The sequence below is a fragment of the Salmo salar genome, chromosome 11 (assembly GCF_965601325.2).
Source record: "Salmo salar chromosome 11, fSalSal1, whole genome shotgun sequence".
NCBI classification, from domain to species: Eukaryota; Metazoa; Chordata; class Actinopteri; order Salmoniformes; family Salmonidae; genus Salmo; species Salmo salar.
The window spans coordinates 32,458,552-32,472,500 of record NC_138301.1 but is presented as its reverse complement, the minus strand read 5'-3'; the positions used below and the strand labels follow the sequence as shown (position 1 = coordinate 32,472,500).

The following is a 13,949-nucleotide window of genomic DNA, read 5'->3' as shown; positions in this document are numbered from 1 at the left end:
TTGTCTGTAGACCAGTCCTGGTACAGTATATGAGTTGACAGTTGACTGTAGACCAGTCCTGGTACAGTGTATGATCTGATAGTTGTCTGTAGACCAGTCCTGGTACAGTATATGAGTTGATAGTTGTCTGTAGACCAGTCCTGGTACAGTATATGAGTTGACAGTTGACTGTAGACCAGTCCTGGTACAGTATATGATCTGATAGTTGTCTGTAGACCAGTCCTGGTACAGTATATTAGTTGATAGTAGTCTGTAGACCGGTCCTGGTACAGTATATGATCTGATAGTTGTCTGTAGACCAGTCCTGGTACAGTATATGATCTGATAGTTGTCTGTAGACCAGTCCTGGTACAGTATATGATCTGATCGTTGTCTGTAGACCGGTCCTGGTACAGTATATGATCTGATAGTTGTCTGTAGACCAGTCCTGGTACAGTATATGAGTTGATAGTTGTCTGTAGACCAGTCCTGGTACAGTATATTAGTTGTTAGTTGTCTGTAGACCAGTCCTGGTACAGTATATGAGTTGATAGTTGTCTGTAGACCAGTCCTGGTACAGTATATTAGTTGTTAGTTGTCTATAGACCAGTCCTGGTACAGTATATTAGTTGATAGTAGTCTGTAGACCGGTCCTGGTACAGTATATGATCTGATAGTTGTCTGTAGACCAGTCCTGGTACAGTATATGATCTGATAGTTGTCTGTAGACCAGTCCTGGTACAGTATATGATCTGATCGTTGTCTGTAGACCGGTCCTGGTACAGTATATGATCTGATAGTTGTCTGTAGACCAGTCCTGGTACAGTATATGAGTTGATAGTTGTCTGTAGACCAGTCCTGGTACAGTATATTAGTTGTTAGTTGTCTGTAGACCAGTCCTGGTACAGTATATGAGTTGATAGTTGTCTGTAGACCAGTCCTGGTACAGTATATTAGTTGTTAGTTGTCTGTAGACCAGTCCTGGTACAGTATATGAGTTGATAGTTGTCTGTAGACCAGTCCTGGTACAGTATATGAGTTGATAGTTGTCTGTAGACCAGTCCTGGTACAGTATATGAGTTGATAGTTGTCTGTAGACCAGTCCTGGTACAGTATATGAGTTGACAGTTGACTGTAGACCAGTCCTGGTACAGTATATGATCTGGTAGTTGTCTGTAGACCAGTCCTGGTACAGTATATGAGTTGATAGTTGTCTGTAGACCAGTCCTGGTACAGTATATGAGTTGACAGTTGACTGTAGACCAGTCCTGGTACAGTATATGATCTGATAGTTGTCTGTAGACCAGTCCTGGTACAGTATATTAGTTGATAGAAGTCTGTAGACCGGTCCTGGTACAGTATATGATCTGATAGTTGTCTGTAGACCAGTCCTGGTACAGTATATGATCTGATAGTTGTCTGTAGACCAGTCCTGGTACAGTATATGATCTGATCGTTGTCTGTAGACCGGTCCTGGTACAGTATATGATCTGATAGTTGTCTGTAGACCAGTCCTGGTACAGTATATGATCTGATAGTTGTCTGTAGGCCAGTCCTGGTACAGTATATGAGTTGATAGTTGTCTGTAGACCAGTCCTGGTACAGTATATTAGTTGTTAGTTGTCTGTAGACCAGTCCTGGTACAGTATATGAGTTGATAGTTGTCTGTAGACCAGTCCTGGTATAGTGATGGACTAGTGATAGTTCTAGTACAGGAAGGAGTACAGCAGGAGAGTTGTAGCTCCCTGTAACAGTACTGCTGTAGTATTGGAGCTGATAAATGTTTCTCTGTAGATGGGAGATACGGTTAGAATCAGACTCAACTGTCTGGACATTCTGTTCACACCAACACGTTTCCTCTCTTATCTTAATGACTTTACAGATAGATAACCCACTGCTCACAGTGTGTGTTTGTATTGCACGCGCAAGCATAAACACACCCGTGCGTACAACTCTGGGCAACATGAAATGTAGTTTTGATTAATAGAATATGGTGTGTTAAAATGAAGCCTGTCCCTGGCAGCTCTGAAATAATATGGCTTCAATTATTCAACAACCTGCAGTGTAGTGTGTGTGTGTGTGTGTGTGTGTGTGTGTGTGTGTGTGTGTGTGTGTGTGTGTGTGTGTGTGTGTGTGTGTGTGTGTGTGTGTGTGTGTGTGTGTGTGTGTGTGTGTGTGTGTGTATATGTGTCGTTGCTTGCTTGTATGTATTCTAGACGTAGCTCATTCTAATATTTCTACTACTGTACATTATATTTTAGTTACACTGTTTATACACACCGCATATTTATATACTGGATTCCTGACATAGCTTGTGTGCGTGTTTGTGTATGTCTGTGTGTGTTTCTTCTGTGTGTATTTTGTGTGTGTGTGTGTGTAATGACTAGGGGGAGAGCTCGATTAAAACCGGTTAAGCGTAAACTCCCCGATTTTGGGGACTTTCGTTATTAGTTAATTGTTTTATCAAGGTAGTGTGCTAATAAATCAGCCTCTGTTAAGCCAATTTAGGACAGTTTTGGCTGATAGCCATGCTTCCCAGCTTAAATTGAGTTTGCCTCACTAGACTCTGGGGTATCGAATTAGACTCGGGCCTCTCGAGTGGTGCAGCGGTCTAAGGCACTGCATCTCAGTGCTAGAGGCATCACTACAGACCTTGGCTTGATCCCGGGCTGTATCACAACTGGCCCAGCGTCATCCGGGTTAGGGGAGGGTTTGGCTGGGGTAGGCTGTCATTGTTAAATAAGAGTTTGTTCTTAACTGACTTGCCTGGTTAAATGGGAAGTCCTGCTTATACTTTTATTCGCTGCTCGGACTGACAGTCAATTTCTGGCGGAAGGACACGTCATATGCCGCATAGCGTTGGAAAGCTAAGAACCTTAAGATGGCGCAGAAGAGGATGGCTGATGTTTTACATGCCCGTAACCAATTGTACTATTTGTTATTTTTTTTGCGTTGTTTTTAACTGATTTTTTTACTTATTTTGTACATAATGTTGCTGCTACCATCTCTTATGACCAAAATAACTTATGGACATCAGAACTGGGAATACTCACCACGAACTGGAAGAAGCTTTATCCTTTAACGAGGCCTTTAATGAGTCCGACGAGAAAGATATACTGCTCTCCTGGGAACAGGCCCAGATCCCCGTCATTTGCGTGAAGAAAAGACAAAGGAAAAGAGGACGCAGATCGGATTGCCTTTTGAGAATCTGTGGGCGAGTGAGTAAACTCCCACTGCTATCAATTCTACTTGCTAAAATGCAATCATTGGATAATAAAATTGATGATCTACGATTGCGATTATTCTACCAACGGCACATTAAAAACTGTAATATCTTATGTTTCCCCCGAGTCGTGGCTGAACGACGACACGGATAATATAGAGCTGGAGGGATTTTCAATGGACCGGCAGAACAGAGAAGCTACGTCTGGTAAGATGAGGGGTGGGGGTGTGTGTATTATTGTCAATAACAGCTGGTGCGCGATGTCTAATATTAAAGAAGTCTCGAGGTATTGGTCACCTGAGGTAGAGTACCTTATGATAAGCTGTAGACCACACTATCTACCTAGAGAGTTCTCATCTATATCATTCATAGCCATCTATTTACCACCACAGACCGATGCTGGCACTAAGACCGCACTCAACCAACTCTATAAGGCCATAAGCAAAGAAGAAAATGCTCACCCAGAGCGGCGCTCCTAGTGGCCGGGGACTTTAATGCAGGCAAACTTAAATCAATTTTACCACATTTTTACCAGCATGTCACATGTGCAACCAGAGGAAAAAAACTCTACACCACCTTTACTCCACACACAGAGAAGCATACAAAGCTCTCGCCCGCCCTCCATTTGGCAAATCTGACCATACTTTTATCCCACTGATTCCTTCTTACAAGCAAAAACTAATGCAGGAAGTACCAGTGACTCTCTCAATACGGAAGTGGTCAGATGACGCGGACGCTATGCTACAGGACTGTTTTGCTAAGCACAGACGGGAATATTTTCTGGGATTCATCCAATGGCATTGAGGTGTATACCACCTCAGTCATCGGCTTCATCAATAAGTGCATCAACGACGTCGTCCCCACAGTGACCGTACATACATATTCCAACCAAAAGGAACACCTATGTGAGAATACTGTTCATTGACTACAGCTCAGCGTTCAGCAACATAGTGCCCTCTAAGCTCATCACTAAGCTAAAGACCCTGGGACTAAACACCTCCCTCTGCAACTGGATCCTGAACTTCCTGACAGGCCGCCCCCAGGTGGCGAGGATAGGCAACAACACGTCTGCCACGCTGATCCTCAACACTGGGGCCCCTCAGGGGTGTGTACTTAGTCTCCTCCTGTACTCCCTGTTCACCCACGACTGTGTGGCCAAACACGACTCCAACATCATCATTAAGTTTGCTGACAACACAACAGGCCTGATCACCGACAACGATGAGACAGCCTATAGGGAGGAGGTCAGAGAACTTGCAGTGTGGTGCCTGGACAACAACCTCTCCTTCAATGTGAGCAAGACAACGGAGCTGATCGTGGACTACTGGAAAAGGCGGGCCGAACAAGACTCCATTAACATCAACAGGGCTGTAGTGGAGCGGGTGGAGAGTTTCAAGTTCCTTGGTATCCACATCACTAACGATCTATCATGGTCCAAACACACCAAGACAGTCGTGAAGAGGGCAAAACCTTTTCCCCCTCAGGAGACTGAAAAGATTTGGCATGGGTCCCCAGATCCTCAATAAGTTCTACAGCTGCACCATCGAGAGCATCCTGACCGGTTGCATCACCTCCTGGTATGGCAACTGCTCGGCATCTGACCATAAGGCGCTACAGAGGGTAGTGGGTACGGCCCAGTACATCACTGGGGTCAAGCTTCCTGCAATCCAGAACCTATATAATAGGCGGTGTCAGAGGAAAGCCCTAAAAATTGTCAGAGACTCCAGTTACCCAAGTCATAGACAGTTCTCTGCTACCGCACGGCAAGCAGTAATGGAGGGCCAAGTCATTGACCAAAAGGTTCCTTAACAGCTTCTACCCCCAAGCCATAAGACTGCTGAACAACTAATCAGATGGCCACTCGTTGTTTATTATCTATGAAACGTCACTTCACCCCCACCTACATGTACAAGTTACCTCTAACCTGTACCACCGCACACTGACTCGGTACCGGTACCCCTGTATATAGCCTCGTTATTGTTATGTTATTGTGTTACTTAAAAAAAATTGTCTTACTTTAGTTTATTTGGTAAATATTTTCTTAACTCTTCTTGAAATGCAAAGGTAGTTAAGGGCTTGTCAGTAAGCATTTCACGGTAAGGTCTACACTTGTTGTATTCGGCGCATGTGACAAATAAAGTTTGATTTGATTTGATCCTTCTGCCTCGATAGCAACTAGTTCTACGACAAACAATAATGGTTTTATATTGAATTTAACAAAATACTTGAACATTATTTGTAAGATGTGAAATAAAAGCACTTTCTGTTCATCACAGACAGACATTTTGTGTAGGAGATAGAAGCAGAGATCTTAATGAGTTGGTAGAGTCGCTAGTCAACTCTGAGTTTCAGGAGGGGAGGGAGAGATGAAGGAAATTAAAACAATATTTGAGGCACTATTCACACATGTGTAATTAATAGGAACATAATCATATTTGTATCATATTTTGTACTATATATTTGAGCTCTCAGCATTAACTCTTCTTTACCAGAAAGGTGAGATTGAAAAAAAATCTTTCTTGCACTTTACTAGTTATTTTTATGGCCCCCTCATGAAAAATAATTAAATCCGGGCATAGCCAGGCAGCCATCCGAGAGACCAGCAATTGTCATTGAACAGGTCAATGGACATACAAAGCCAGGTCTATCTAAAACACAAGAGCTTTAGAGCATGTTCATATGTTTCATCAATTTGGAAAGCAACTTTAAAGGCGTTACAAGGAGGGATTTTACTGACAATACTAATAAGATGAGGCTGTTTCCTATCACGCTAATTACAGGATGTCATTGGGTAACAACACATCTACAGTAGATTCTCAGAAAGCACTCCAGTCCCTGACAGACTGGAAAAACCTATGGTAGTCGTTGACATTAACTAAATATAGGGATGAAAGGATGTGTCAAACTAAACTACTTGATGGCTGCAGTGTCTGCTAGTTGACATTGCTCCCCTGGACAGTTGATCAATCAACTGACAACTTAAAGGAGAGAAGGAATGAAAGATAACAAGAAATGCAGCCTTCCAATATTTGAATTTAACTCCCCTGGTCTGAAGCTGACTGTTAACCAAGGGGTCTTTGTGTGTCATCCCTGCTGCAGTGTGTGTGTGTGTGTGTGTGTGTGTGTGTGGTGTGTGTGTGTGTGTGTGTGTGTGTGTGTGTGTGTGTGTGTGTGTGTGTGTGCGGAGGGGCTGCAGTGGTCTGTCTTACTGTAGAGATATGAATAATGAAACAGAACACTATGCAAAATGAAACAGGATCCTCTATGCAAAGTATTCCCAGTGTGTGTGTGTGTGTGTGTGTGTGTGTGTGTGTGTGTGTGTGTGTGTGTGTTCCTGCAAGTACATGGGTGTTTGTGTACTATATACTGTTGTGTGAAGGGCATTGATGAAGGTTGTGTATTACCGATGCATCTCCCTACTCATCTATATTCATAATGTCAAGCAACAACACATTGTTAGAGGTGGTAAAGTAGCAGGTATATTGTACATCCATCATAAAGCTGAGGGTTAACCTACCGCCCTCTCCACTGAGAAGAATATCTGCTTTTAGCCGTACAGGCTTTCCTTGGTCTGGGGGACAAACCAACCACCAGGCAGAGGCCAACATAAAATAGTTAATCCACCCTAAACTTCTCTTAAAATATCTGCCTTTGATCATACTTGTCACGACTTCCACCGAAGTCGGCTCCTCTCCGTGTTCCGGCGGCGTTCGGCGGTCGACGTCACCGGCTTTCTAGCCATCGCCACTCCATTTGTTGATGTATCCATTTGTTTTGTCTTGTTCCCTGGCACACCTGGTTTTCATTCCCCAATCAATCTACATGTATTTATTCCTCTGTTCCCCCTCATGTCTTTGTGTAAGATTGTTTGTGTGATACGTGTTTTGTCCGCACTAGGCTTGCATGCGTTTTCTCTCGTGTTATTTCACGAAGCCTGTTTGTATACATTTGATGGTTGTGACTGTTTTTGCGCTTTTTACACTTTGCCTTGTTGGTTGGAGGTTTTTTGGACGCAGCTGTGTCCGTCTGTATATTCTCTCCTGCCGAAATAAAGTGTGCACCTGTTCACAATTCTCTGCTCTCCTGCACCTGACTTCAGCACAAGTACGCACACGCCTGACAATACTGCCTTCCTTGGTCTGGGGGACAAACCAACCAGAGGCCAACATGTATACTCAATGGTGTAATCCATTCATTTAAGTTCACATTTAAATGAACAGGTCTCTCTGGTAGAATAGATTTCAACTCACTGAGGATCACCTTATTGGGTCCCGTGTAGCTCAATTGGTAGAGTATGGTTCTTGCAACACCAGGGTTGTGGGTTCAACTCTCATGGCAAGCTAATATGAAAATGTATGCACTCACTACTGTAAGTCATTCTGGATAAGAGTGGCTGCTAAATGACTAATAAATAAATAAAGGTTAGATATACATACAGCAGCAGTGTATTAAAGCTGAGGTCTGTCTTTCATCATACTGCCTTCTTTGGGTTGGGGTCAAACACCAGTAGAGGCCAACATGTCAATGAAATAGTTCATCTAAACTTCTCTTAAAAGATCTGCCTCTGATCATACTGCCTTCTTTGAGATGGAGGATTAACCACCAGCAGAGGTCAACTTGTATGCATAGTGAATGTAAACATGGTTTATTGTATCTATCTATCTATTTTATGATTATGCATAGTGAATGTAAACATGGTTTATTGTATCTATCTATTTTATGATTATGCATAGTGAATGTAAACATGGTTTATTGTATCTATCTATTTTATGATTATGCATAGTGAATGTAAACATGGTTTATTGTATCTATCTATTTTATGATTATGCATAGTGAAAGTAAACATGGTTTATTGTATCTATCTATTTTATGATTATGCATAGTGAATGTAAACATGGTTTATTGTATTTATCTATTTTATGATTATGCATAGTGAATGTAAACATGGTTTATTGTATCTATCTATTTTATGATTATGCATAGTGAATGTAAACATGGTTTATTGTATCTATCTATTTTATGATTATGCATAGTGAATGTAAACATGGTTTATTGTATCTATCTATTTTATGATTATGCATAGTGAATGTAAACATGGTTTATTGTATCTATCTATTTTATGATTATGCATAGTGAATGTAAACATGGTTTATTGTATTTATCTATTTTATGATTATGCATAGTGAATGTAAACATGGTTTATTGTATCTATCTATTTTATGATTATGCATAGTGAATGTAAACATGGTTTATTGTATCTATCTATTTTATGATTATGCATAGTGAATGTAAACATGGTTTATTGTATCTATCTATTTTATGATTATGCATAGTGAATGTAAACATGGTTTATTGTATCTATCTATTTTATGATTATGCATAGTGAATGTAAACATGGTTTATTGTATCTATCTATTTTATGATTATGCATAGTGAATGTAAACATGGTTTATTGTATCTATCTATTTTATGATTATGCATAGTGAATGTAAACATGGTTTATTGTATCTATCTATGTTATGATTATGCATAGTGAATGTAAACATGGTTTATTGTATTTATCTATTTTATGATTATGCATAGTGAATGTAAACATGGTTTATTGCATCTATCTATTTTATGATTATGCATAGTGAATGTAAACATGGTTTATTGTATCTATCTATTTTATGATTATGCATAGTGAATGTAAACATGGTTTATTGTATCTATCTATTTTATGATTATGCATAGTGAATGTAAACATGGTTTATTGTATCTATCTATGTTATGATTATGCATAGTGAATGTAAACATGGTTTATTGTATTTATCTATTTTATGATTATGCATAGTGAATGTAAACATGGTTTATTGTATCTATCTATTTTATGATTATGCATAGTGAATGTAAACATGGTTTATTGTATCTATCTATTTTATGATTATGCATAGTGAATGTAAACATGGTTTATTGTATCTATCTATTTTATGATTATGCACAGTGAATGTAAACATGGTTTATTGTATCTATGTATTTTATGATGATTGTGTTTAGCACCAGCAGTACATTCTTGAAGAAAAGCTGAATAAACCAACTAAGTGATATTGGCAAGAGCAGTGTCTGGGTCTTTCTTTTCTTCAAGGACCCTCATTGAATTATTCCCAAGCACCTGCAACAAGCCGACTCAAAGTGCTTTTCCTATTTTCAATCAGGAAGCATTGGGTTTCGTGGCTCTGTAACCCCTCTCTTCAATGGAGAGATAGTGTAAAAATACTGAAAAGATACATACTGTCTTTCTTTGGGCTGTGGGACTAGCACAGACCAAAATGTATATTCCTAACAAGTGTTATTTAATATATCACTTAAATTTAAGCATATCTATTAAAGTGGACAGGGACAAGGACCAGTACACCCTTGACAAAAGCACTGAGTCGAAACAGTTTCTATTCGTGATACCGGCTCTGTAAACTCAATCAATGAATTAACAATTGAGCTTGAAATCAATGTTTCTCTTCTCTGTGTGCTCTCTTTCCTTTGTGAAGGATTATGGGTCTACATACATTGTTTGACATTGAAGCCCCTCTCAAACATCTGATCCCTCTACTTTGACTAATTTGATATTTGGGGACTTAGGGTAACCAAATCACCAGCACTATAGTAGCATGCTAATCATACTCTCTATACTCACAAGAATCCCTTCCTCAAGTGAGAATCTGAAATCACATCCTTTCCCCCCTGTAGTGCACTACTTTGACCATAGCCGTATAGGGCTGCCTGCCACACTATGGTGCACTGCACAGGGCATATGAGGGTGTGATTTTGTTTCACCAGTGTGTAACCAACGGGGAATATCAGTACTGATTCCAGGAGAACTAGCAGTACTGTACCAACCATGATCAGTATTCCAAACTGGGATGACCGTTTACCAGTAACAAACCAGTTCAAATGGCACCCCATATACTCATGTAGTGCAATACTAAAAGAGGTACTAGTACTAAAAGTAGTGCACTACATAAGGAATAGGGTGCCATTTGGGACACACATCAACTCTCTCAGACGCTGTATCACTCATCTGGATGGCAATCACAGGCCAACAGTTTGTTTACACATCTGGACAAACAGACAGAGAATCAACACAGTAGGAAACAGTTCAAACACCTAAAGGAGACAATAACAGACATGGGGACTGACATCCCGAATATCCAATAAACAAAAACAACCAATTTGTTGACTGGCTCACCGGAGCGAGATGGGATTTTACCCCTTTTTTTTGTTCTTGTCTCATTGCTGCAACTCCCCAATGGGCTCGGGAGAGGTGAAGGTCGAGTCATGCGTCCATCCAAAACATGACCCACCAATCCACGATAAGCTAAGTAAAGCCCCCCCCCCGGCCAAGCCTTCCCCTAACCCAGACTACACTGGGCCAATTGTGCACCTCCCAATGGGACACCCAGTCATGGCTGGTTGTCACACAGCCTGGGATCGAACCCAGGTCTGTAGTGACACCTCAAGCACTGCAATGCAGTGCCTAAGACCGCTGCACCACTCGGGAGGCATGCTAGATGGGATTCTAACCAGTAACCCTCTGACTAGATCACTGATTATATCTAAGTGAGAATTATCTGTATAAATTAAATTAAACTGGAGCCAAGAGGAATTTTAACCAGTAACCCCTTGATTTGGCCTTAGCACATCCGATTAGCTACACATGTGATAAGACTGTCAGTGTGTGTGTGGTATGACTATACATGAGACTCATGGTGTGTTGTAACATGCAGGAAGACAGAGAAACACATCCATGCTAATGTGATGTCCTCACAGTGCTGAACATACACTTCAGTTCAACGGTTAATAAACCCTAATAATACACACTACACAGCCCGGCCTGTACTGCTATCAATTGGCCATAATGTATGTGTATATATGTATGTGTGTGTTTGTGTGTGAGTGAGTGAGTGAGTGAGTGAGTGAGTGAGTGAGTGAGTGAGTGAGTGAGTGAGTGAGTGAGTGAGTGAGTGAGTGAGTGAGTGAGTGAGTGAGTGGGTGAGTGAGTGAGTGAGTGAGTGAGTGAGTGAGTGTGAGAGAGAGAGAGAGCAGAAAAAATGCAGAAATGGATGCAGGTCATTTTAGAGAGCTGTGTGTGTGTGTGTGTGAGTGAGTGAGTGAGTGAGTGAGTGAGTGTGTGTGTAGTCATGTCTGCCTACAGTGTATCTACAGAGACATGCAGTACTGGGTATCTCTCCTCCTTCCTCCACAGTGACTGAATTCCAATGGAGAGAATTTGGACCTAAATGACTCTCTTTCTTCACCTGCTCTGTCTCCTTCCTTCACTGCTCTCTTTTTAAATCCCTCCGTCTCTGCCAGGCTTTACGGGAATGCTTAAGCTCTCCCTCCTTCCTCTCCCTGATCCCTCCATGCCTTCTCTCCCTCCCTCCCTCCCTCCCTCCCTCCCTCCCATGCAAAGTGCTTTGTAGCGTTACATAATCAGCCTCTGGTTGGACGGTGGTATTTCCAGTGAGAGTACGAGGGCAGGCAAGACAACACAATGGACGTCTTTCATGGGAAATATCCACAGTGGCACAAAGGCAGGCTGTAATTCTATGATACAGTCATCCACCACCCTGAGGTTAGCTCCAGGAGAGAACATGTGTGTGTGTTGATGTTGTGGTGACTAGTGTGTTGATGAAGAGTGTGTCCTGTCTGTAAGTATGTGTATGTGTGTGTGCATGTGTGTGTTGATAGTGTGTGTGTGCCTGTGTGTGTGTTGATGAGTAGGTGTCTGGTCTATAAGTGTGTGTGTGTGTGTGTTGATGGAGTATGTGACTCGTCTGTGAGTGCGTTAGACTGAGTTGTAATTAGTGGCTGTATCTATCTCTCTGCTGGGTAATTGCTAAAAACCCCTCAGGCTGTTTCTACAAAGGAAGATTATTATTCAACTTCTACAGTTATAAACTCCTTGTTATAGACCAGCAGGACATTACCTCACTGTTACAGAACTTGCCTTTTACAGAACAGATAGACATGACTGTTACAGACCTGTAGGACATTATCTCTCTGTTAGACAGAACACACTAACTCCTGTAGTGCACCTTTGGACTGACAGAGGGCCGATATAGGGATGATATAAAATGAATATAGGACTGAGTGTACAAAACATTAGGAATACCTGTTCCTTCGATGACATAGACTGACCAGGTGAATCCAGGTGAAAGCTATGATCCCTTATTGTTGTCATCTATTAAATCCACTTCAATCAGTGTAGATGAAGGGGAGGAGACAGGTTAAAGAAGGATTTTTAAGCCTTGAGACAATTGAGACATGGATTGTGTATGTGTGCCATTCAGAGGGTGAATGGGCAAGACAAAAGATTTAAGTGCCTTTGAACCAGGCTGCATCACATCCGGCCGTGATTGGGAGTCCCATAGGGCAGCGCACAATTGGCCCAGCGTCGTCCGGGTTTGGCTGGGGTAGGCCATCATTGTAAATAAAATAAATAAAAAATACATTGAAGGTGCCAGGCGCACAGGTTTGTGTCAAGAACTGCAATGCTGCTGGGTTTTTCATGCTCAACAGTTTCCCGTGCGTATCAAGAATGGTCCACCACCCATCCAGCCAACTTGACACAACTGTGGGAAGCATTGGAGTCAACATAGGCCAGCACCACTGTGGAACGCTTTTGACACCTTGTAGAGTCCATGCCCCTATGAATTGAGGCTGTTCTGAGGGCAAAAGGGGGTGGTGCAACTCAATACTAAGAAGGTGTTCCTAATGCTTTGTACACTCAGCATATATAGGACTGATATAGGATTTTACATAGTACTGATATAGGATTTAACATAGTACTGATATATGATTTAACATAGCACTGATATAGGATTTAATATAGGACTGACATAGGATTTAATATAGGTCTGATATAGGGTTTAATATAGGAGTGATAAAGGGTTTAATATAGGGGTGATATAGAAGTGATGTATGATTTAATATAGGATGGATATAGGATTTAATATAGGAGTGATAAAGAGTTTAATATAGGGGCGATATAGGGTATAATTAATATAGGACTGATACAGGATTTAATATAGGACTGATATAGGATTTAATATAGGAGCGATAAAGGGTTTAATATAGGGGTGATAAAGGGTTTAATAATAGACTGATGTAGGGTTTAATATAGGGTGATATAGGGTTTAATATAGGGTGATATAGCGTGATATAGTGTCTGTTTTACCTGGTCTAGTAGCTGGTTGTAGAGTTCATGACAGTTGTCAAAGATGTATTTGTATGTTGAATCCAGACAGGCTCTGACACAGTCCTTCACCACCATACTGGCTCTGGGAGGACTCTGTAGCTCCTGTACCTGTAATACAGATACGAACAAAGTCAACACACACACACACACACACACACACACACACACACACACACACACACACACACACACACACACACACACACACACACACACACACACACACACACACACACACACACACACACACACACACACACACATTTTAAAGTTGTACTTTTAGAATGGTAAATAATAAGGAATAAATCTTAAAAAAAATTGAAATAGACCTCTCTATCCGTGATTCTTTGAAACCTACTGTATACTGTCTGTGTGTTCAGGATAACTCGTGTGTGTGTGTGTGTGTGTGTGTGTGTGTGTGTGTGTGTGTGTGTGTGTGTGTGTGTGTGTGTGTGTGTGTGTGTGTGTGTGTGTGTGTGTGTGTGTGTGTGTGTGTGTGTGTGTGATTCAGAG

At 41.3% G+C, this 13,949-nt stretch overlaps 1 protein-coding gene across 1 annotated transcript in view; it reads right to left on the bottom strand.

The window, feature by feature from the left end:
- Nucleotides 1-13,949, bottom strand: part of LOC106592186 (protein unc-13 homolog C) — a 180,052-nt gene that overhangs the window by 72,207 nt on the left and 93,896 nt on the right. Inside the window, exon 17 of the mRNA XM_082957854.1 lies at nt 13,416-13,544. Coding sequence (XP_082813980.1) covers nt 13,416-13,544 — 129 coding nt within the window. The remainder of the gene's footprint in view (nt 1-13,415; nt 13,545-13,949) is intronic.